This window comes from Populus euphratica, unplaced genomic scaffold, assembly GCF_000495115.2.
Source record: "Populus euphratica unplaced genomic scaffold, PopEup_1.0 scaffold7.1, whole genome shotgun sequence".
Lineage (NCBI taxonomy): Eukaryota > Viridiplantae > Streptophyta > Magnoliopsida > Malpighiales > Salicaceae > Populus > Populus euphratica.
In genome coordinates, this window is record NW_011499871.1 from 1,089,873 (window position 1) to 1,113,700 (window position 23,828).

Genomic DNA, 23,828 nt, shown 5'->3' on the forward strand with positions numbered 1-23,828 from the left:
ATATTGCTTTACATATATTTTCAGGTCAAAATTTAGTTGAAAATGGGTTGTTTTGTACTAACAATGAAAGGAGAGATTCTACCTAATTTCTGACTGTTTGGGTTGCCTAAAACTGGCCAAATAAACAATGCATAATTTACCTAAACAAAGAATATGTTACTTGCTTAATAGAAAAATAAAATAAAAGTAAGGCTAAACACCCAAGCTTGTGCGCGGTGCTATTAGAAGGCAAGTGCTAGGCCTAACCCTTTAATTTCTTTTTCTATTCTTATTTTATTTTATTTTTTGTCCCTCAAAACAATTTATCTTGTTCTTTATTTATTTTTCAGTTTTGACATGGTTATTAAGTAATAATATAAATTTTATTTGAATTTTAATATTTTTTTAATTATTATATATTTGATATGAATAATAATAATAATAATAATAAATTGCTCATGAAAATTCAATTCAATTTTTTTAAAATTTAAGTATATTTTGAACATGATTTTAGCACATGTATATATGACTTATTTAGCTTTCAATCACACAAAAAATATGAACATAATATTTTGATAATAATTTTTAACTTACTTTAATTATCATACAATTTTCTCTCTCTCTTTTTGTTGTTTAAGAAAAATAATGATTCAAGTTAAAAATTTTACACGGTAAGATAAATAAGTGACATATTAAGAAAATTGATTTTAAATTTGAGAAATATATGATTTGTGATTATTTAAATGACTTACATTTAAAAAAAAATATAATTCTATAATTAGATAAAAAAACTGAAAAGTTACATGGGACATGAAATTATATACCCTAATATATATCTGTCATATTGTCATTATTTAATCTATGCTTTAGATTAATTTTTTTTTTATTAATTGAAATGTATAATTCTTGATTTATTTTATTAAATACATATATTAGTCTTATTTTACAACAAAAAATTATTTTTGATGAATCTTTTTTCAAAATATTATATTTTCAAGTTTAATTTTTTAATAACAATGTTAAAAAAACTCTTAAAACTTAAACATTATTTTTTTTATATTCAAAAATATTTTGGTTACTCGTGGCATAGTGTGAAGATCCACACTAGTTTTTATATTGAATAATTTATAGCATAGTGTGAAGATCCACACTAGTTTTATATTGAATAATTTATCTTTAATAAGAGATGCATGTTCTTATACACCTCAAATTGACTGAAAAATACTATATCCATCGAGTTTTTTTTTTTTTAAAAAAAAAATTTAAACCATCCATCGAGTTTTTTTCTTTTTTAAAAAAAATTTAAACTTCGTTAATGACAAGTTGGGCAACGAACCAACCCCTTCTCATTGCACTTCCCACACCTCTCCTTGGACCCATCAACCAAAACCTTACACCACCTAACCATCTAGGTGGTGATAAAGGGATCAAGGGGTTTATTCCCTTTATGATCTCAGGTTCGAATCTTTGATTGCTCATATGATGGCCATTGGAGGCTTATATGGTCGTTAACTTCAAAACCCGTAGAATTAGTCATGGTGCACACAAGCTAGCCCAGACATCCACGTTAATCTAAAAAAAAGCACAAGCTAGTCCGGACATCTACGTTAATCTAAAAAAAAAAAACCTTACACCACCCACCACATTCCAAACATGGCACAAACCTAGCTTCCCCACCTCCTTCACACGCTTGTCTTCCCTCAACTCTTCCACGCGTGCCCAAACTAGTATCCTCCCGAGTCGACCTGACTCATTCAACTCAACAACCTCATCCACTCCTATTTACCTTCCCTTGATAAAAACCGTAGGCACACTCACCCCTTCTCCCATCAAATCCCTCTACTCTTTCAAAAACTCCCCATGCAAAGACACGTCGCTCTCATAAAAAATTACATGGTGCAGCTCAAATATGGTCTTCACACGGTGCACAATCTTCAAATGTCTTACGTACCCCTCGTAACGACGTCGTGTAAAGAACAACTGAGTTAGCTCTACTTGGTGGACTCTTCTATTCGAATCCACTCAGTGGGTCCAACTTCTTCACAGGCTTCCCTCCCTTTTCCCTCTCTAACGTATCCCTTACTATGAGGATATTTTCACCGACCTCACAGCACCACCAGCACCTGACTGGATCACTGGCTCAGTCCCAACTCGTGACTCGGGTTTGCTGACAACCTCAACTTTCCTCAACTGGCCGGTCCTAATGGGCTCTGTTTTTTTCATCTCCTTTTCAGGTTTTGGAGCTAGTTTTGCTTCCAGCTCTACAAGGGTATGAATAGAAACACTCTTTCTCGGTTCTTGCTTCATTTCTCGGTTGGTTTTAGCAACTTGAGTTGGTGTAGTATATATAAGGCTTTTGTGGTGGTGGTGGTGGTGGTGGTGGTGTGGCTGGTGGCCTTTTTTAACTGAGGGTAGGCTTAAGGTCTTCAAGTGCCTTACTAACCTCATCCCAAGAATGAGGAGCGTCCGTTTCAAACTGGTTGAGCTTCTCTAGTATTGGAGCTTGCACATTTGATGGCATTTCTTGATTTTCTTGAACAGAATTGTCCACTACAAGCCATGGTTCTTGAATTGAGTTGACGTCGAATACTGCAAAGCTGGAAGGTGGTGGAAGATAGACATCTTCACTTGCTTCAATTCTTTTTGAAGATTTTCACCCCATTTTTTTTTTTTAATCCGCATCTTTTGGTTTTGGATGTTCAAGGAGACAATGTATACGTGGTGAATTGCGATCCAAAGTGTAAAGGAAGATTTGGGGTTTTTATTATTATTATTTTTTTGTGGTCGGAAAGTGGAATAATATGTGTGTGGTTTTAGTGGAGGCTTTGGTCGAATTATGTTTTGTCTTTTCTACTTTGAAATTGAAGAAGAAGTGAGAGCTTTCAGAACATTTTTGTGGGATTATGGGTTCTTAGCCTCAGAATTGATGTGCGGTGTAGCTGAGTGCCACGAAGAAAGTAGTATCTTCGAACGCCAGCTGGTTGGACAGTGCTGGTATGATCAAGTGGGTTGTCTCGTACAAGACAAAGGGAACACATGTTTTTAGCTTATTTGGTTTTACTCGGATTTCTGGCTGTGAGTTTTCACTTTCACTTTTCATGTTTTAAAAATATTTTAAAAAAAATTAAAAATTTATTTTTATTATTTTTACTAAATATATTTTTGATATTTTTAAATTATTTTTAAATTATTTTGATATATTAATATTAAAAATAATTTTTAAAAAATAAAAATATTATATTAACATATTTCCAAGTAAAAAACATTTTAAAAATTAATCGCAATTATACTTAAATTTTTTTTTAAATTAAGGTTTAAATTTATCTTTACTTGAATTCTTAAAATTATTAAAAATTTATATAATAAAAATATTTTAAAAATCAATCGCAATTATACTTAAAAATTTCTTTTAAATTAAGGTTTAAATTTTTCTTTACTTGTATTCTTAAAATTATTAAAAAATTATATAATTATTAATTTTAAAACTTATAAAATTATTTAAAATACATATATTTGATATATAATCACCCCATTAATCTTAAAAAAAAAAAAAAGGTTTCTTCAAATTTCGTGGATCGCTTATGTCCTTTGACAGAGGGCTAAAGGGGTGCTCTAAAGTCTAAACTCTCAACTCTCGTCTATAATAAATCTGATTGGGCTTAGCTTATGGCTCAAATGTGGCTAGCTATAAAGGTTTTTGTCCCATCAAAACATTTGGGCTTCAGGTTAGCTGGGCTAGATAGAAAATCCAATCCTTCTAACAAAGAGTACTAGATTTGAACAGTGCAACTGAAGAAGAATCCAAGCATGAGGAGCATATGAATAATTCCTGAGGCGCTGCTGACATGGGCATTACATCCAATGTTAATACATTGAAAAAACCATTAGATAGGTTCTTGTTGCGGAGCATGCATATTTTGTGTCCCAAGTCAAATTGAAAAGACAGCATTTTGTCACGGATTTTTAGAGACTCCAATGCTGTTGTTGCGTAGGAGCCAGTCACCAAAGGTGGTATATTCATACCCCTCAGCACATAAATTTGAAAACAGCCACATCTAAATTGTCGTTTCTTCCTCCTATTATTTTAACATACCATTCTACCTTGCATATTCTATTGTTTTGCCTTGGATCAACTCATAACTTAAACGCTTAAATAATCCTATCAACGGTCTAACATCACATGGAACCGATCAAGATTTTTGAATAAAGCAACACTGCCTTGTCCCTTCTGACATCTCTCCATTGTCTCCCCACTTGTTTTTGCTTGGATTCCTCAATGTCTATATATGAACTAGAGCTTGTGAGTCTGTGACTCGTGTTGATGTAACAGAATTGTAGTGATGGGAAATTGTTCTCTTAAAGGGGTTGTGGAAGATTGTCCTAACAACATCAGGGTTTTAACAGATTCTGGGGGTATTGTAGAGTTCAAGGGTCCTAAGTTAGCCAAAGATGTCCTTCGTGAATATCCAGGTTACAGCATTTTTAGGCAGGGTCATGCTTCATCTCCATTGTCTACCCATGAGTACCTACTTGGCGGCCAATTTTACTGTCTTCTTCCACTTCAGAATGAGCAGAAATTATGTGACACTAAAGTTATTAGCCAAGCTCACGGCATGGGGCTGGCCACAGAGAAGGTAGCTATGGAGTGGATTAATGAGATAGAGCCACCAAAGATGTCATCCAGTACAGCAGCAATGGATTATGTAGACGACTTGGCAACCGGACCGGTGCTCAAGGTCCTGCCTGCGCTAGGGGATGGGGTTTGGAGAGTGAAGTTGGTGATCGGCACCAAGCAGTTGGAAGAGATTTTGTCTGAACAAGTGAATACCGAGGCCTTGATTGAGAAAATGAGAATGGCAGCAAGCTCAGCGAGTCTGACGCCTCGGCGTAGCAAGAGTTCTTGGAAACCAGCGCTCTCTAATGTATTCAGGGTTCCACATTAATAATTAGTCCGTCCTTTTCTTGTGCTATCAAAGAGAGGATTTGAGTGGTAGGAATATTAATGAACGAAATGCCTTAACTGTTTTAGTGGCAAATTAAGCACTATTACTCTGTTACAGAAACACTTTTCGCTTCGTCGTTTTTTCGGGTCTAATGTCAGGATGCTTGAAGAATTGTCTTCAAGCGTCGTGTAGATATGCAACGAAGAGAGCTGCAATGTAAGAGCATATGCCTATGCTTGCACGGTTCGTTGTTTTGTTTCTTTTGAGTTTATAGTGGTTTTGGTTTAGTTCTTACTCTTTCTGATAACTTGTTTTGGTTGAGGTCTTGTAAGAAAAGGAAAAAAGACTTCTTGTTCAAAAGGCATCTGTTAATATGGTTTCAAATTCAAGAACGTGTGGTGTGTGTATCAGTAACTTGTACTGAAGAAGAAAAGAAAACAGCTCTCTTGAAAGTTAGCTTGGATAGCAGTCGAGTTTGTTTCCCACTGTCATTCAAGAATCAAATTCTCGGTTGGTGAAAAAAACAAGATATAGATGGAGTTAAGATCTGATTAAGAAATAAATTAACGAGCATTTTCTTGGCACTTGTTAGCCAAGTCTTGAAGGAGCAGAAAGAGTTCCTTCAAAAGCACTGCTTTTAAGTTTGAAGTTGCAATGGCTAGGTACCTCTGTTTCATGAACACTGAACTAAAAAACTAGTCCATAACCAGAAATATAGATGGAGTCCTAATCCTACTGGGGTTGGAATAACACCTCAATACTCATATAGCATCCCACTCCCCCCTTGATTCCTCTACGAGCAGTACAATAATATTTTGAGTCGAAGGGGTGATTGGAATGGATTGGCCATTAGTGGTTGTTTTTCATTTAATCAGCTGGGGTTTTTAACCAAATCTACTGACGTTTACCACAAAAGGACCAAAAGGACGTGGTCTTGATAAAATATCCTATATGCTCTTGAATACAACGACTTCTTACCATATCTGTATTTTTCAGAAATCTCCACAAGCTTAGTAACGGAAACAAGGTGCAAGCTTTTTAAAAAACAGAATTATGTTGAAACATTGTGGTATTCTGAAACAGATGGAATCAATAAATTTGAATGGTAAAAAAATGCTCCAGATCTCCTAACATTAGGATATGGCCACCCAACAGCATTATCTTTTTTCCTTGCTCGTTTGCAACACTAAGATGCTCGCAAGGATCGACCAAAATGCTCATTTCAGTGGATCGGTGGGAAATGGTATGCACTCGATCAAATCCAACAAGCTGTTTTTCTGGAGCGCCTCTGAAAACTGTTGGCACTCTAGAGAACAACATCACCACGTGGCCTCCGTCCATATTTCCAACATTCTCGACCAGAATTTGCATATAGAATCGTAATGAATCGCAAGATGTAATCTCGTTGATGTTTATGTAACTTAATCTTTCTCCTCCCTGCTGTAGTATTCTCTTCCTAGAATTTGATGACAAAGAGCCTGACAAACTTAACTTGCTTGGTGCTGACAAGATCTTGTAAGTGAAATTAGTGTAGCTTAAGCCTCCACCGAATCCATATACTCGGTTTCCAGTGTAAAACCGATAGGTTCTTCCTGGATAACCACGAGAAGGATTAGGTCTCATGTTCATATCAGTCATCGATACCTCAGTGAATGACTCAGGATACCATGTCACTGGCAATCTTCCACCTGCAAATTTTGATGTAAAGACATTTAACGGGACTTCTGGATGAGAACAAGAAAGCATTGTTTTCTATATGTATCAGAGAAACCAAACAATCCCAGACATTTTTCCATGGCACCTGATATCAGAACATTGTATGTAATTTCAAATGGATTCTATTTTTTATACTTCTCATATCTTAACTGGTAACCTGCTTTCCTTAAAAAACCTGGAAATGAATCCATTCTAAATGATGAGTTTTAATAAAGGTAACTTCATGCTTTTACAAAGATGATTTTATTTTTATGCTGTCTCGCCTATAACAAATTGGAGTTTTCAATGTAGTGTCGATGAAAGACGTAGTAGGATAATTTCAATTTTTTGGAAGAGAATAGGAACTTGATGTTTGTACACATACCAACCTGGATTATATTCTCCAAAGATGATTTCTGCAAGTGCATTTGCACCAGCTTCACCAGGGTACCCGATCCAAAGAATGCTAGCAATTCTTGGGTCTCCTTTGGCAAATGATACATCAAGTGGTCCTCCACCAGTAAGAACTAGAATCACTGGTTTTTTACTTGCTGCTGCAACAGATGATACAAGGCTCATTTGTTTACCAGGTAACAGAAGACTAACTCGGTCATGGTCTTCAGTTTCTTGTGATAAATCAAGCCCAGCAACAACAATTACAAAACCAGCTCTTTTGGCAACAATTATTGCTTTGTGGAACTGAGTATCAGAAACACAAGCTACATCAAGGCAACCGATGGCATAAGAAGTCTTCTTTACATAGGCTTTAAGTCCCTCAAAAAGACTCTGTGGATCACATGGATATCCTACAATTAAATATATCAATTAATAAATATATAGTGTCGAAGTTGAAGAAATTCTACAATGTTGACAAAACTCTGCAATTACTTGATGTAAGCGGATTTCGAGGTTTGCTATCAGTGTGATTCTGCAACTAATTTGGAAATTACAAATAGAATAATTGTTTGTTTACATCATGATAACCAGTCCATCATAGAAAGAAAACACTTCAGTTCAATGATTTTTGGTAACAATTTGCCAATACTTAATCTGACTTTTAGTTGATGAAACTAATTCACACAAAAGGATAGAATTTGAATTGAATAAGATATTATGTGCAGCAAGTCATACCTGCGTAGTCACCACCCAAACTGTTTGCCTTGTTTGCCAGTGGACCAATAATAGCCAAGGAAGAAACATCTTTTTTATTCAAAGGCAGGAATTTTTTATCATTTTTCAGAAGCACAATTCCCTGCCTTGCTGCTTCAAGTGCTAGTGTCTTGTGCTCTTTGGTACAGACATTTTTAGGTCCAAGTTGTCCAAACTGCCCTTTTCTGGGGTCTCCATCAAACAGCCCTAGCCTGAGTTGAACTGAAAAAAGATTATGAAGAGCTTGATCTATATCTTCCTCTTGTAACTTGCCCTTCTCGACAGCAGATTGAGCATTTCGTAGCACATATGTTCCACAATTAATATCCATTCCTACAAATAAGCATCCTCATAGTGACTACTAATTGGACAAACAGTGGTATTCGTTTGCTGCTAGTTATAGATACCTGCTTTAAGAGCAATAGCAACCGCATCCTCAGGGCTTTTGGAGTAGTTTTGATATTCAAAAATTGTGGCCACAGCATCACAATCTGAGGTGATGTATCTGTTTTTCCACGGGGACACGCAAATATGAACAATCAAATTCTGAATTTCGACTCTGCCATTGCATAATATAGAAAGAACTTAAAAACTTTTACCCCTTGAATCCCCATTCTGTTCTAGTTTTTTGTAAGAGATCCTCTCTTGCACAAGCAGGCACCCCGTTAACTTCATTATATGAACACATTAAGCAGCTTGCTTTGCCTTTTTGGATGCAACTACGAAATGGAGGCTGATACGTATCCTCCATATCTTGTTCTGTAACCTTTTAGGAATGATAAACCAATTAAACTCACTTGAGATTGCAGTTAACATTGATTTTTAAGAAAGGCCAAAACACCGGCAAATCTTGCTTCGTAATACCCTACAACTTATATATAAAAAAGTGAACTTGACAATCAAATATTGCTCCAGCAAACCAAAAGTCATAGGCTACAAAGAAACAAACTAAACCCAGTTAAAACTTTTCTCTATCACCTACCAACCAGTTACAAATTAAGCCAAGCCAACGGAAACCCTTTTGAAACTAGCTAACAATACTATCAAAGGAATTCTCGATGGAGTCATCTTTTATCTTGTAATTCCAACTAACAATTATGAAAAACAGTTAAAATGAATTGACGAATTGGATTAAAAAACAAAAAACAAGTTACCACAGCATTGAATGAATATCTGCTGAAATTGCCCCATTTCTCCAGATCATAAGCAGTGGAATGTTTGCAACAAGCAGAGAGCATAAGCTTATCATCATTAATTTCGCCATCCTCTCCTAACAGTACCCTCTTCTGTCCAATCCCATGTCTACCAGTACTCTCAGTCTCAGTACCATTTTTCCAATGCCCACCTTGGAAACCTTTGACAAACTCAATAGCATAAGCAGAAGCCACCATAGGATCCTCACCAGGAGTTTCTTGGCCTCTCCCCCATCTGGGGTCCCTAAAAATATTAATATTAGGTGCCCAGAAGGTCAACCCTGCTTGGCCAACATTGTACATAGCTCTAGCCTCGATGGCAATAGCTGATCCAATCAAGAACCAAAGAGTCCTATTAAAAGAAGCAGCACTGACAATAACTTGAGGAAAACCAGTGGCTGAAGTAACAGGTCCTCCATTCTTAAAGGACACACCTGGGCCATTAATGGAAATTCCATGGAGAGACTCAGACCACCATTCATAGTGTGGGATGCCAAGTCTGGGGATCCCTGAGGCATTGTCTGAGAGTTGCTGGATCTTTTCTTGGAGGGTTAAGTGAGAGATGAGAGACTGGGCTCTTCTAGTGATGGGTAAGGATTTGTTACAGAAGGAGTAGGTGTTATGGGTTGGTGGTTTGCATGGGAACTGAGGATTTTCTACTGGTTTGGAGTTGGAGAGGGAGAAGGAGAGGAATAATAGGAGAAAGAAAAGGCATCTCCCGCTGGCCACCATTTGTTTGCTTTTGATTATGTTTGCTAAGCTCAGCTAACCACTACGCTTCTACTTTTATTTGTTCAACCATAAGCTTATCTTTCATTCTCCAATCATTCGTTTGGAAACAATATATTTTGAATTGTGATTCAATTAATGTAATTATCAATTACGAAAAACATTAAATATTACATTAAAAGATGAAACACGAAGATTTTAATAATTAAAAATTATAATTTATTTTCATAATTTTTTGGTTGCATTTTTATAATACCTTGATTATATCTATAACACAAACAATATAAAAAATACATTAATATATAATAATAAACTAATTTAAATATTATCTCCAAGATTTAAATTTACAAAATTAAACAAGTTGTCCAACTTACTCATTCACTTATAAAATAAAACTAATTCATGAATATTTACTTTTTACGCCAAAAGACACGATAAAAATCAAGGGAAAAAGAAGAAGAAGACGTCTTATCTCGCTGAAATGAATATGAATATGAAAGATGGCTATGATAGATAAAGACTTATTTTTTTAGTTAATTTAATTGGTTTTATTTTTTTAATTAATATTTTTAATATTAAATTTATTATAAATTAAATTTTATTATTTATTTTAATTTATTTTTTATAAGGTTATTCAGATCTTATTATTATTGATTTAATTTTAATGACAAAACATTAATTTTGAAGTTTCTCATAATTTTTATACAATTAACATTACCATATTTAAAAAGTGTTTCTCAGAATTTTCCCAACCCGCGCCAAAAGATTCATCCCTTGCTCTATATCCTCCATTATTGGCTCCCCAATCATCGTTCTATATATATATATATATATATCTATCATCGTAAAAGATACATGCAAAGATGAAGGACGGCCTCTTTATTTATTGCAGAGGAGATAATGTTCTAATGTGTGAAAGAGTCCAAAGCTAGGATATTTCATCAGGACCTTTTTTTAAAAATAAAATAAAATAAAATGGGGATGGCAGTTTTGGGAATACGGTTTGGTTTTTTTAAGATATTAAAATATTTGGCTTGTTATCTTATCGGCATTGCTTGTCCTATTCGTTGGGCTGGAATTTTTGGCCTATTAGTTTTATTAAATGATTTGGTACCATTATTTAGTAAATTTTTTTAAACATTCTAGCATCATCCTATATATTTTTAGCAATAAGAGCGGGGGGGCGCTATCCCTCCTCTTTTTAGGTTTTACTAGATTTTTAATATGTGTTGAACTATTTTTTTAATTTTATAAAAATATAAATATATACATATTAGATAAAATATTTTTAAAATATTAATACAGTAATATATTAAATCAATATAAGTTAATAATGATCAATTCACAATCCAAAGCATAAGACATAATAACACTATGGTATACATATTAGAAAACTTAATTTTAATATAAAAAAATATTGAAAATTGAAAATAAAAATAATATTTAATTAAAAAAATGATATCTAAGCAATTAATTTAAATTAATTCAAAAATATTTTTTAAAAAAACCTAATTAAAAAAAAAATAAAAAATAAAAAAATCTAAAAAAACCCTAAAAAACCTAAATTTAAAAAAAATAAAAAATAAAATCTAAAAAAACCCCAGTCATTTTTAAAATTAATAAAAAATTCTATAGAAAACAAATAAAAAATATTGTAGGGTTCAATATCCAATTAAATTAAATGCTGAAAAATAAAATAAAAAAATAAGTAAACTTGTACAAATCTTCTAAACCTCGTTAATCTCCTAAATTCACACCCCTTGAAATTCTATGCTAGAGCTCCATTAATAAACTCAATTCCAACTAATTTTATGTTCAATGATGAAATTAGAAACAAAATATAAAATTGAAAATTTTACAAAATTAAAAAAATAACTATAAAAAAAATGATGAGAAAATCATATATGAAAAAATAATGGAGAATGAAATCATAAAAAATTAAAAGACATCATAAATAAAATAAATAGTAATCAAAATAATAAAGATAAAATTTAATAGTTACAAAATTGAAGGACAGTGAAATTGAAAATAATTTTTAATTTTATAATTTAATTTTAAAAAATAAAAATTAAAATAATAAAAATCAAATGAATATAAAATTTAATAGTTATAAAATTGAATGACAGTGAAATTGAAAATAATTTTCAATTTTATAACTTAATTTTAAAAAATAGTAATTAAAATAATAAAAATCAAATCTAAAAAAAAACAAATTGAAGGACTACAATAAAAATTTAAAAAATCAAACATGAAAATCAAGAAAAAGAAAAAAAAAAGCCGATTAGTGAAAAACAAATTGAAGGGCTACAATAAAAATTTAAAAAATTAAACATGAAAATTAAGAAAAAGAGAAAAAAAAAGCCGATTAGTATCAAACCGAAAAGAATTAAGCTACACACGCCGCCTATGGATATAGGTCTTGTTGTCAGGTATCAAAAAACACTAAGGAAGATAATTTTTGATCGCTGCATATGCCACTATATACGAAATAGTGGATAATTCACTAACATGTGTAACATACATGTCATTTATTTTTTTTATATTTATTAAAATATTAAATTTTCCCTCTTTCCTACCCGGTAATAACAAAAAAAATTAATAATAATAAAGGATGAAAGTATATAAACACCATAAATCCCAATTAAAGAAATTTTACTTTAAAAAATAATTAAGTTATTATACTATACATTTAACAAATAAAAATTTAAAAATGCTCTTAGAAGCCGGTTAATTGAGTTTTGCTTAATGTTACTTTCCTGTTAAAAAAAATAAAAAAACTAAGTTGCCCCCAAAGTTGCCCCCAGTAACCTTCATAATAAAAAATAAATCTTATAAAAAACTTTCATTACTCACCCCCAGTAACCTTCGTAATAAACAATAAATCTTATAAAAAACTTTCATTACTCTCAAGTGTTTTTGTAAAAAAAAAAATTATCATTATATTATTTCAATCAACAAAGCAGAAAGCTTGTGCGGTTAACAAGATGACTTGCAAACTCTATCTTTAAAATGGGTTGGGTTTTCAAATAAATCAAGTTTGAATGGACACATTTTAGGTTAATTTATATGAAGAGTAAATCACGATTTTAGTTGACTTGATCAAAACATGATTTGATTTTTTTTTAAATAATATTAATTTAATATTTTTTAATTAAAAATATATTAGTATAACGATATTTTGGATTGATCCAGGTTAAACTAGATTAATTTGCCCTGTCCATAACGTAGTTCATTATCTTAATTGGATTTGATAATTTTGTTTATTAAAATCTATTTTTTATTTAATTAAAAAATTATAAAAATAGATATTTGCAAGAAAGGAAACAAAGAAAATTATCAAAGAAAAATGTATTTTTTCAACTTAAAATTCATTTTCTTATCAATGCATCTCTTTATCATTTTAACATAAACATGTTTTTTTATATTGTAAGCACTATTTTTTAAATAGATCTCAAAAGTTTAAAAAAATTAAAATAATTTCTAAATAAATTAAACTTAATTGAAGTAAAAAAGAATTAATAAATATGAAGATATCATGAAAAAAAAAATACATCAATTTTTATTTCTTAGTTTTTCATTTTAAGTACATAATAATTGGGAAAGAATGGTTAACATTCCTATAAAAAAACCTGTAATATTATTTAAAAACCATGATGGAATTAAATATTAATTTAAATATCATGTTAAGTCTTTTTTTCACAATGCATGTCAATAAAACTAGAAAAAAATAAAAATAAAAAGAGCTAGGTGCTTAGAGATAGATTTGTATACTTAACCCAATAAAAAAAAACCCTATATATGTGGGCTAGCAAGGTCATGTTCACACATTTAGCCTGCTCAATTATAGATGATATGTATTTTTTTCATTATTAATTTTGGTCTTTATAGTTTTATTTTTCTGCAACCAATAAATTTGATTATTTTTTTAAATTGAACATTAACATAATATTAAGATAATTTTTAATACTGTAATAATTTCAAAGAGAACAAATTAAAATAAATTATTAAACTTAATTTTTAAATTAAAAAAATTTTAATGAACAAAGTAAAAAAACTTCAAAAATTAAATTAAAAAAAATCTCAAATAACAAGAAAAAAGAAGCAATGGTTTAATCCACAATGATAATATGAGAGGAGCTATGATGGTTTTTTTTTTTTTTTACCTCTTTTAAATTTTTAGTGATTTATAATTGTAGTTTTTATTGTTATTGCTATTCCGATTGTAGACCAAACTAACTGTTTTTGGAGTTTTTTTTTTAAATTTAAAATTTGTTATATACTAATCATCACAATTTTTTCAATGAAAAGGTATTTTCCATAAATAAAAATTGTCAATGCACTAAATAAATATATTAGTAATATAAATATTATCTTATGACCATGTCAATGCAAAATTAGTATTTTTATGAGGAAATATTTTTAATAATGAGATGAAGAAAACTAACAATTCATCTTGTTATGAAATCTGAGATATTTACATAAAAATAACAAAATTACCTACAATGTTACAATTTAAAATCTAAAATTTAATTTGTTTTGTTTTATATTAGATTTTGAAGTATTTTATTTATGTTTATCTATAAACTTCAATTTAATAAAAAGGATATATAAAATGGGTTAGTTTAGTTATTCTATAAAATTATAAAGAGAAAATAACAATAATAATAAAAAAAACAGAAAAGGTCCTTTATTAGAGTATTTTCAAGTTAAATTTCACACATAGACACTAGATCTAATACTAAAAGAAATAAATAAAAAAATAGAAAATTAATATATTTATCCAACGGACTAACCTTTTAAGATTATTATTTTTTTTGGTTCCATACAAGTTGATTTTTTGTTTACGAATTTCCTAAAAGGCCACGCATCAATCATCTTTCCGGTCCTAAAATGAGTGTCTTCCTGCAACGAATATCGGCCTTTCCTGTAGATTTTCTTTCTTCTGCTTTGTATGGAGCCATGCGGCAGAAGCCTACAAGGCCAAACAAGAACAAGTTTTTTACTTTCTTTCTTTCTTTGAGATGGGGCACTCAACTTGAGTTCTTGAGAAACCCACTTGGTTTTGTGGGTTTGGAAAGAAAGAAAATACGAATTTATTAAAGATTAAATTGAAGAATTGAGTAACAAATCCACCTATTAACCAGCTAAACCTTCGATCCATATCAGATAAGGATTTTGTTTGTTTGTTCCTATTTAAGTTCTAAGTGGACTCGGAACGAACAAGCGACTCCTACATAGCACGGGATTTTCATCCTTCTGTTTATTTTTCGTCTCGTATCGTAGAGCAAACTCTTACCCTCTTTTATTTCTATGTATGGCCATGTTCTAGAAACAAGTGGCTTCCTTAGCAACGATATGGCCGCCTTGACAATGAAAGGCGAGGAACAAAATACCACTACTGATCATGGGTATGTGACAGGCCTTTTTACTTGTTTTTTCTCTTCTTGTTTTTATCTGACATATAGACACTCTAACCCTAAATGCATCACACGCATTAATAACTCGATAATTTTAGGCAGGTGACTTGCGATTTTATTTTTGCCCTTTTCGTTGTCTATAGGACTAGTTCAAAGAAGAGAAAATTGACAATGATCTCTGGATCATCCTATATTCCCATGGAAAAACTTGGGACGCTACAGGGCGATGATGCCCATTTTATTTGCGCAGAGAAGAAAACAGTTGGGGTGGCTGATGGTGTGGGTGGTTGGTCCAAACATGGCATTGATGCAGGAGAATATGCTAGACAACTCATGAGCAATGCTGAATGTGCAGTAGTGAATGGCGATCCAGAGAGCAAAGTTGATCCCACAAAAGTTCTGGATGCTGCTTATTCAAAGACCAAAGTTAAAGGATCCTCCACAGCATGCATTTTAACACTAGATCAAGACGAAGTATGTTGTTTATCCCCTTGAACCTCATAAATTCCTAATGTTAAAATTTCATGTAAATATTTGGTGTGTAATACGCTTTCTTTCTCTCGTTTTTCCTTTTCTTTTTCCTTATATAGGGCTTGACAACAGTGAACATGGGAGATAGTGGATTTTTGGTGATTAGAAAGGGTGGAGATGTATACAAATCAGCAATTCAGCAATATTCTTTCAACTACCCTTATCAGCTGCAAGATAATGACAGGAGTAGAACCCCTAGTGGCGCACAGGTACGGTGAATTTCTATTAATTGTATTTATATTTGTATCTGTTGGTATCATTTTAGGTTTATTTCATAGCAGGTTAACCTGAATTGCTAAGGATTTTTTTCAGCTTTTAGAAGTACAAGAACCAAAATTTCTATTGATTTTTTTTTCTTTATTGAATTTATAGGCTCATTATAATGGTGTTTTATAACATATTAATTGAAAACCACTGCAAGTGCAGGTGACGACACTTCCAGTTGAAGCAGGGGACGTCATTGTTGCTGGCACAGATGGGCTGTTTGATAACTTGTATCCAAGGCAAATAGAAGAGCTTGTTAGGACAATGATTGAGGGAGGCTCAGATCCACAGGATGTTGCTTGGGCAGTGGCTGGACAAGCTTACTGCGCATCGATGGATAGAGAAGCTTTTACTCCATTTACAGAGGGTTCTTTGGAAGCTGGAAAATCAAGTGTTGGCGGCAAAGAAGATGACATTACCGTCATAGTTTCTTGCATTGTTGACGACGGGTTATGAAAGTTTTATATCAAAATTGAATCAAAATTCAGTGATTTTGCTAGAAAATCTTTTTTCCGAAACTATGAAAGTAGGGGGAAAAAATAATAAATAGATGCTGCAAACCTGAAAAATATGCTGCAGAAAACATTCGAACACCCCCTTTTGGTAATCAAACGTTTACTTTTCTACTACGACAATTTGAAATTGAAAATTCTCAATTTGGACCTAATTGACAACTTTGGGGGCATGATCCATAGAACTTCTCCACAACCAATTGCATAAACGCACAGAGAACATCTCATTTAACAATGATATTCCTTGAATCTAAATAACTTTGGGCAGTTTGCAAAATGTATGGCACATTTACAAGAGATTTACAAACCTTTCAACTCTAAGTTCAACCAATAATGAGGTGCTCTGACCTCCACTGTCCAGTAAGCTGTACTGCAGAACAAGATGCCGAAGTATGTTTTGTAGAAAAGAAACTCTGTTTGCAAGGTTGCTCATTCGTTCAATAAGTTTCACTTGGCAAATCGCAGTGTCCACTCTGCAGCTAGTTCATCATGTTTTGCTCTATCTGCCAAGTACAAATGGGCAATGCTAGGGACAAGAGGATTGTCTGCAGTGAGGAGAACACCCAAAAGTTAGTAAAGCATCTGAATATTTAATATGAAGGAGGCCTCTGGGATGCCGAATATAAATAGAAAAAAATGGTTTTCACATAGTTTTACTGTACATATAAAACCTGAAAACTTGGTTTTCCGTTGGGTGTTCATCAGAGTGCATTTGAAATCGGAAAGTGAAGAATTTCAACAAGAATATGGCCCACGAAATTTTTTTCTTTGACAAAAAGGTATCGGTTTCACAAGATTATATAAAATGTTTCCCACTGCCAACCAACAAAACTCCTATGGTCATCAAAATCGAACAAAGAAATACGTATTTGTCAGAAATAATATGGAATTAAAAATCAATCAGCCTGCAATTAAAATAGCAGACGTTGTAAAGGCCAGAACCCAAATATCTACCACGAGCTAAAGAAAAAACAAAGAAATTATAGAATATTAAGAAGGCAAGAAAAATTACAAGGATCAGGGTGAGTGAAAATTGATCTGATTGCAAGTAGCACTTTAGTAATTGTAAGAGCTGGACTCCAACTATCCTTCAGGATGTCCAAACTAAGGTTGCCAGCAGAATCAACATTGCAATGGTAGATACGAGTTTTGAACACTACCTGTAAAATAAACTTACAAATAAAAGAAAAAACATAGAAAGCGGAGTATCAAAACACCTTACTCCTTTCACCATCACCAAAAATATGCTTTCAAGCAGTTGTGCTTATATTTCAATCTTCCTTGATATGGCTCAGAGTCAACTAATGATGGAATGGTTGGAAATGTATAAGTTAGCAGTCAAAGGCCCTAAAATCTAACAGGATAATTCATTATATTATTAACAACACATTGGCAATGTTTTACAACTATATTTGATGCTTAAAACATTATGTTAGATCCATGGATGTAAACTATATACAAAGGTCCATTGAACTGCTATAATTACATTTCAGAAAAGGAGTTCCTTTTAATTCTTAAATGTTCCATCTTCATGATTTATCCTCAATTCTCTCACTTGCTGTCTTCTGATGTAACTAGAAATGCGGGCCATCGACAGAATAATTATCACAGAAGAGCAAACATAAGATCTAGGACTGCTATTTTTTGTAATCCGACTAGGCATCACAATGGTGCCACAGCCCACGGGGTCCAACATCACCTATTACTTTGGTAGAGTTATAAATGGAACCCTTATACTCTTGAGCTTCAACATAAAATTTTGAAAGTTTTGACTCCTATTTCATTCTAATCTTTCAATTAAGCTTACCGAGAAGTACAGCAACCACGAAAATCAATAATCTCACGTCTAAGATGAAAAACTCAGCAGATATATATATATATATATATATATATATATTCTAGGCAATCAACTCATTGGATGTAAATGCACATACCGTTGGAGGTTTGAATGGATAATCACTTGGAAACATTAGGTCAAGGAAAAATATTCCACCTTGGTACGGCGTTCCTACAAAACATATGAAGCATAACAGGAATGAAGCCCTAACATGGAAAAATAGGCAAAACTGAAAAGAGAACCCCGGTATGATGACGAACAAGCTACCACATCCTAAAGGGCTGTTTACTAACGAACATGATCAAATAAGACCTTCAATCTTATAATCTCCAATTTCATTGCTAAAACCAGAAGCTGAAACTTATATATAAGCCGAACAAACAGCATCCAAATTACTAGGAAAATAAAAAAGACAGTTTCATCAATGACAGCTAGCTTTTCTAAATTAAGCTCAGCAGCAATAACGCATGGAAGTTTCAAAAAGCATAATCCTCAAGACATTCTCAGTTAAACTAAAGTTGAGAACTTTATAAAGATTAAGAACAAAAAAAAAGAAAAGCAACAAGAACCCATTACTCAAAAAGACAAGAAAAGTAGTGTGAAGTAGAGGAAATAACCTGGAGGCCCGATGACGGTGGAGATCCAATGGTAAAGATTATCACCTTTGGGTCCAGCAGAGCAATCAGGAGGTGGGTCCATGTTAAGTTCAGTCATTTCTCGTTGTATTCTTTTCCCTGATGTTGAAACTGATGTTGGTGATACCCAAGAACTTGTTGCTGTTGCTGATGATCCTCCACCTCCAGCCTTTGAGATGCCTCCTTGGCTATTCATTTAACCACAAGAAACCTGACACTTCACAGAGGGGGGTGTAGGGATGGAGAAGCAGTGCAGAGGATTTTGTGAGGTGATGAATAACCCGACAAGTCTTAATTGGTTACCCCGCTATTCAATTAACCATAAGAGCATCTACAATGGAAGAGAAAAATAAGAGCCATACTTTTTTTTAATTAATTTTGTAACTCTAATAGAATGATTACATAAAAAGCTAAAAGGATTGTTTTTTTAAAAAATCATTCCTATATATTTATAAAAAAATTAAAAAAATTATTTTGAAAAATTATTAATTGAATTTTTTAATAGTTTTTTTCTAAAAAACAAAATTATTAATATTAAATATATTAAAATAAAAATAAATTATTAAAATGAATTTTTTTTTATTGAAATGCATATAAAAAACCATATTTACATTTTAAAAAAATCATATCAATAATTTGACTTGACCTTCATGCTTGGAGTTGCCGTGGAAAACCTCACACTTCATAGAGGTCATGGATAACCGACAAGTCGTTAATTGTGACCAAAAAGGGAGGGGCAGCCGACCAGTAGGTTGATAAGGGAAGGGTTTACAAGAAACGGAAGCAATTATTAGAGTATAATTTTAGTTTTATTTAGATAAATATGTTTTTGCATTTATACATGTTTTAAAAATTTAATTCATTATTTCAAATTAAAAATTATTATTTTTACCAATTTCATGCATCATGTGGCTACTTTGCTATAGAGAAAAGATAATGCTAATTTGATGAATTAATGAAGTGAAAATAATATTATTCTAGGAAAATTAATACATTCAATAATGAAATAACTGATAAGAGCAAAATGGAATGAATTTTTTATTGAAACAAATTTGAGACACTTGTCAACTTTTGCGTTTCGTCTACATGAATATTTAACTAGAAACATTAACTGTGTTCGGTAACGTAGTACCGCCTCAATATATATATATATATACAATGTTTTACAAATGTTCTTCTCATTTTTTTATTTAAACTATCATAATTAATTTTTTAAATTCTAAAATTAACAAGTATATAAAAACTTTTAGTGCTAGTGAAACTACTCCAACTTCGTGATATTTCTATATTAATTTGATATAAATACATAGACAGTAGACTTTGATGTTCAAAGAAGCATAGTAATTATCGCCAATAAACTTTTGCAATATACTTTTTTTTTAATTAATATGAATATTCAAATTATATAGATAGTAGACTTTGATGTTCAAAGAAAGCATAGTAATTATCCCCAGTAAACTTTTGCAATATATTTTTTTTTTAATTAATATAAATATTCGAATTAATTTGCATACATCTCAATTAATTTTATAAATTTTTAAATTAATAATTATATAAACTTCTAGTAGCCATTATATTAGCAATCACATGATTCAAATTTAAAATTACAAGAAAAATAAATTTTTTAATCTTAAATTCTTATCACCAGATCATCTACTAAATGATTATTATTATAATATATTTTATCTAACATGTTATGATTTTTTTTTGGAGTGTTCTTGAAATTATAGTAAAAAATATTTTTTATAAATATATTAAAATAATTTGCAAATACTAAAAAACATTCAATTATTTTTTTATCAAATATAAAAATAAACAGGCTTAAATCTGATACATAGAAGACCTGATCCTAATTAGATGCGGTTGGCTTGTAAGAATCAAATTTGATATTTTGAGTAAGTATTTGTATAACTGTTTGGCGATTCTTAGCCGGAATTAAATATTTTATTAGTTCTAATCTTATGCTTCGAGAGTTAAGACAACCTAATCACCATTTGTCTTTAAATTTTTTTTGGAGAGTCACTTTTATTACAACAAAAAATGATTAGACAATGTCTATGGACAACAAATCGTCATCAAATCAATCTGAATGTAAGGAGAATTCTTTATGCTTTTTGGCGGTTGGCATGTGAATCAAGGCAACAACGGTTGCATTAAATTTTGGCGACTCCGTAAACTGGAGAATATATCAAGGCCAGTAGAGTAACATTGATTCACAACAAGCTGTCTACAGTAATATGACAAGAAGCGCAGGCACAGGCCATAGCAGCAGTTAAATCTTGCAAGACATGAAGCATTTCAAGATGCCCACAACAGGCTGTCTTAACTTAATATTCAGAAACAGTACAAAACATGGTGACAGTTAATTCTTCAAGGATACCTCCGAGCATTTGAAAACCCGGACGGCAGAATCACTCTCAAATATCCCGATCCTGCATGTCCTTCACGGCTTTCTCAATTGCTGGTATGTTCTTCCTCAAGGTAGACCATTGTTCCTCGTTTAAGCTTATTCCTGAGAGGAGAGAACAAGAAACAAATCAACAAAAGAGTTAATCAAAAGAGTTATTAGCAGCATGAAACACAACTGGGCTTAAGGTTAAACCAAACCTTAATATATTAGCAGCATGAAACACAACTGGGCTTAATGCTTTAAAGAAACAAAAGAGTTAATCAACACGGCCTGACTAGCACACGTCCACGCATGTGTGCACAGATAAAAAGAGACTAATGACCATAATCCAATGAGGCAGAATATCAAAAGGCTTTATTGTAACAGTCTTCAACAACATTTGTCAATTTTGTCACACATTTTATCTTAGATTCAGGAGTTTGAATGAATATGAGTTATGTGTTTCCAACTGAAATCCTTTCAATACACACTAGTGATAAAACTGACTCTTAGATAAAAAGCAGAAAACCTTGCACGGATTCCAGTAAACACTCATAATGCACGCTTGTGCTCTTGGATTCTTCTTCCTTTTATTCTGAAATAGGCATATTATCAAGTCCATAAGGTTTTATTTCAATGTCATTCCCATATTTTCTGAATTTCCCCCATGTTTGATTAACATGAAAAGAATAGTAATCTCCTGAAGATTGGACTTGGTGAAATTATAGCTCTCAGGAAAATCACGCTGCACTGAGTAACTGCCCTAAAGCAGGATGCAGGACACTTCACCACACTGCATTGAGTAACTGCCTTGAAGCAGGATGCAGGGCACTTCACTACACCGAAATCAAAATCTAAGCATATCCATATCCCTTAAGTTTCCAACGTAAATCATAGAACTGTATGAGCCATCATACAAAACCACACAAATGGAATGACTGCAAGCATCAAACATCAATCTAACACCAGAAGATCCGTTGCAAGAAAACCACACAAAGATAAAAGATATTGTAAGAGGGGTTCAAACTAGTCGTGTCAAGATGCTCAAAATCAGATTGCTCAAGTGATAAAAACAAGATTTGAAATTGACTACCGCACAACTCAAACAGAGAAAATGGCTGCCCCTCACAAAATTAACCAAATAATCCTTTAAGCAGAAGGATTGAAAAACCAGACAGCCATAACCAACATCTTAATTTATAACTTCTCTCAGCCTGTGCAACTATATACCACTGATTAATCCACCAAACTTGGAGAATCAGACAGTCGTGACTATGATGATCATCAAAAAACTTCAATTTAACTAGAAAAAAATCCTTCAAACCCACAACCTGAGTTACAAACCAATCTTTGCATCAATACAAGAAACCCACATGGAAAAAACAAAACTAAAACAAAATAATAGAAAAAAACCAAAGCAGCATATAACATTTTGAAAGAAAAAAAATCCACAATTTAATAAATAATCTACCTTTAGTAGTAGGTCTTTCTGCTCCACCGTCATAGTAATACTCCCTTATTGACACCAAATTTGCTCCTCTGAAATTCTGTATTGTCACTTTTCTCTTAGCTGACAACTGTCAATCAAAAGCAGCAAAAAGAAACATTCGATATCCATTAACAAACCTAACCTCTCAAAATTAAGATTTCCAAAGCTAAGACCAAAAAGGGGGGAGAAGGGGTTAGGGTTTGGCACTAACCCTGCAAATGACAAGATTGCCCTCATCATCGTACTCTTGCCCCTGCTTGCCTGTTTCTTCTTCATCGTCTTCTTGTTTGGCCTTTTGTTCTTCGAGGAAAGAATTAACTACGTGTCTGACATAAGTCTTGTACTCAGATTTATCAAGGTCAAGGTCAAGTTTGTTGGATGCTAACCTACGAATCTGATGTTCAGTTGTAGTTTCCATGTCAGATTCTTCCAATATTTCCCGAACTGTTTCTTTGATTTGCATTCTGAGTTTGGGTTCCATGATTTCTTTCCTTTCTATTTAGGGTTCTGAGGATTCTTATTCTGACACTAAATGGAAAAAAATATCTAACACAGTGGGAGGGAGGGTAGAAAGACAGATACTCTCCAACACTAGTGATTGGGCGTGATTATGAGGGGTTAACTGTTTCGTGCTTTCTGTTTTGAACTTACATTGTTTGGAAAGTACAAGATAGTGTTCTTTGCTGTGTTGGTCAAGTTTTTCTAAATATAAAAACAATATAAAATAATTTTATAAAAAATAAATAATAAAATAATAAAACTCAATCCCTATCAAAATAAATATTAATAATAAAATTTAAAAAATATTTTTTTTTTAAAAAATAAAATCTAAATAAATCTTCTAATCTTGAGTTAATATAAAACCTAAATAAATCTTCTAATCTTGAGTTAATATTTCAAACTCGTAACTCGTATATTTGAATCTAATAAAAAACTGAAGAATAAAACTAAAAAAAATATTGATTTAAAAAATTTATCAAAATAAAAAAATAATAATTAGAATAATGGATATCAAATATAATAGAAAAAATAACTGAAAGATGATAAAATTATAAAATAATTTAAT

General features: G+C 32.1%; 6 protein-coding genes across 8 annotated transcripts; 2 read left to right on the forward strand and 4 right to left on the reverse strand.

The window, feature by feature from the left end:
- Positions 1–1,253: 1,253 nt before the first annotated feature.
- Positions 1,254–2,641, reverse strand: LOC105127304 (uncharacterized). The gene is given in 6 exon segments (XM_011028550.1): positions 1,254–1,379; positions 1,617–1,692; positions 1,695–1,902; positions 1,904–2,079; positions 2,082–2,325; positions 2,327–2,641. Coding segments are annotated over 6 exon segments (1,107 nt in total). The 3' UTR covers positions 1,254–1,291.
- A 1,441-nt stretch (positions 2,642–4,082) lies between these two features.
- On the forward strand, positions 4,083–5,294 carry LOC105127305 (uncharacterized). Its single transcript, XM_011028551.1, has one exon. The coding sequence runs from the start codon at positions 4,320–4,322 to the stop codon at positions 4,920–4,922; it is 603 nt and encodes a 200-aa protein (XP_011026853.1). The 5' UTR covers positions 4,083–4,319; the 3' UTR covers positions 4,923–5,294.
- Positions 5,295–5,874: 580 nt separating this feature from the next.
- On the reverse strand, positions 5,875–9,759 carry LOC105127306 (Glycosyl hydrolase family protein). 2 transcript variants are annotated; one of them, XM_011028552.1, is made up of 6 exons: positions 8,921–9,758; positions 8,366–8,532; positions 8,174–8,271; positions 7,749–8,099; positions 7,007–7,423; positions 5,875–6,610 (listed from the first exon to the last, which is right to left on the reverse strand). In XM_011028552.1, exons 1-6 carry the CDS (start codon positions 9,689–9,691, stop codon positions 6,012–6,014), a joined length of 2,403 nt encoding a protein of 800 aa, XP_011026854.1. In that variant the 5' UTR covers positions 9,692–9,758; the 3' UTR covers positions 5,875–6,011. The 2 variants fall into 2 exon arrangements, with proteins under 2 accessions (XP_011026854.1, XP_011026855.1); XM_011028553.1 differs by having other exon boundaries at positions 6,488–6,610; positions 7,003–7,423; positions 8,921–9,759.
- Positions 9,760–14,610: 4,851 nt separating this feature from the next.
- Positions 14,611–16,734, forward strand: LOC105127312 (probable protein phosphatase 2C 80). The gene is made up of 4 exons (XM_011028560.1): positions 14,611–15,096; positions 15,249–15,579; positions 15,696–15,845; positions 16,063–16,734. Exons 1-4 carry the CDS (start codon positions 14,999–15,001, stop codon positions 16,354–16,356), a joined length of 873 nt encoding a protein of 290 aa, XP_011026862.1. The 5' UTR covers positions 14,611–14,998; the 3' UTR covers positions 16,357–16,734.
- Positions 16,640–19,188, reverse strand: FUS9 (Ubiquitin-conjugating enzyme family protein). 2 transcript variants are annotated; one of them, XM_011028557.1, is made up of 4 exons: positions 18,867–19,188; positions 18,347–18,420; positions 17,425–17,584; positions 16,640–16,957 (listed from the first exon to the last, which is right to left on the reverse strand). In XM_011028557.1, the coding sequence occupies exons 1-4, from the start codon at positions 19,078–19,080 to the stop codon at positions 16,860–16,862; spliced, it is 546 nt and encodes a 181-aa protein (XP_011026859.1). In that variant the 5' UTR covers positions 19,081–19,188; the 3' UTR covers positions 16,640–16,859. The 2 variants fall into 2 exon arrangements, with proteins under 2 accessions (XP_011026859.1, XP_011026860.1); XM_011028558.1 differs by having other exon boundaries at positions 17,425–17,572; positions 18,867–19,184.
- A 1,825-nt stretch (positions 19,189–21,013) lies between these two features.
- On the reverse strand, positions 21,014–23,435 carry KELP (transcriptional coactivator p15 (PC4) family protein (KELP)). The gene is made up of 3 exons (XM_011028556.1): positions 22,974–23,435; positions 22,745–22,850; positions 21,014–21,396 (listed from the first exon to the last, which is right to left on the reverse strand). The coding sequence occupies exons 1-3, from the start codon at positions 23,241–23,243 to the stop codon at positions 21,302–21,304; spliced, it is 471 nt and encodes a 156-aa protein (XP_011026858.1). The 5' UTR covers positions 23,244–23,435; the 3' UTR covers positions 21,014–21,301.
- Between the last annotated feature and the right edge of the window lie 393 nt (positions 23,436–23,828).

What these genes read in the sequence shown, in the direction of transcription:
- LOC105127306 (XM_011028552.1), bottom strand. Translation starts at nt 9,691, where the DNA reads ATGGTGGCCAGCGGGAGATGCCTTTTCTTTCTCCTATTATTCCTCTCC. An exon ending in TTTGGGTGGTGACTACGCAG is followed by an intron (nt 7,424 to 7,748) that starts GTATGACTTGCT and finishes ATTTAATTGTAG; the next exon opens with GATATCCATGTGATCCACAG. An exon ending in CTTTGGAGAATATAATCCAG is followed by an intron (nt 6,611 to 7,006) that starts GTTGGTATGTGT and finishes CAAAATTTGCAG; the next exon opens with GTGGAAGATTGCCAGTGACA.
- LOC105127305 (XM_011028551.1), top strand. Translation starts at nt 4,320, where the DNA reads ATGGGAAATTGTTCTCTTAAAGGGGTTGTGGAAGATTGTCCTAACAAC.
- FUS9 (XM_011028557.1), bottom strand. Translation starts at nt 19,080, where the DNA reads ATGAATAGCCAAGGAGGCATCTCAAAGGCTGGAGGTGGAGGATCATCA. An exon ending in CACCGTCATCGGGCCTCCAG is followed by an intron (nt 18,421 to 18,866) that starts GTTATTTCCTCT and finishes TATGTTTTGTAG; the next exon opens with GAACGCCGTACCAAGGTGGA. An exon ending in TTTCACTCACCCTGATCCTT is followed by an intron (nt 16,958 to 17,424) that starts GTAATTTTTCTT and finishes TCCTCACTGCAG; the next exon opens with ACAATCCTCTTGTCCCTAGC.
- KELP (XM_011028556.1), bottom strand. Translation starts at nt 23,243, where the DNA reads ATGGAACCCAAACTCAGAATGCAAATCAAAGAAACAGTTCGGGAAATA. An exon ending in GCAATCTTGTCATTTGCAGG is followed by an intron (nt 22,851 to 22,973) that starts GTTAGTGCCAAA and finishes TTTGATTGACAG; the next exon opens with TTGTCAGCTAAGAGAAAAGT. An exon ending in AGAAAGACCTACTACTAAAG is followed by an intron (nt 21,397 to 22,744) that starts GTAGATTATTTA and finishes CTCTCCTCTCAG; the next exon opens with GAATAAGCTTAAACGAGGAA.
- LOC105127312 (XM_011028560.1), top strand. Translation starts at nt 14,999, where the DNA reads ATGTATGGCCATGTTCTAGAAACAAGTGGCTTCCTTAGCAACGATATG. An exon ending in AATACCACTACTGATCATGG is followed by an intron (nt 15,097 to 15,248) that starts GTATGTGACAGG and finishes CGTTGTCTATAG; the next exon opens with GACTAGTTCAAAGAAGAGAA. An exon ending in TAACACTAGATCAAGACGAA is followed by an intron (nt 15,580 to 15,695) that starts GTATGTTGTTTA and finishes TTCCTTATATAG; the next exon opens with GGCTTGACAACAGTGAACAT.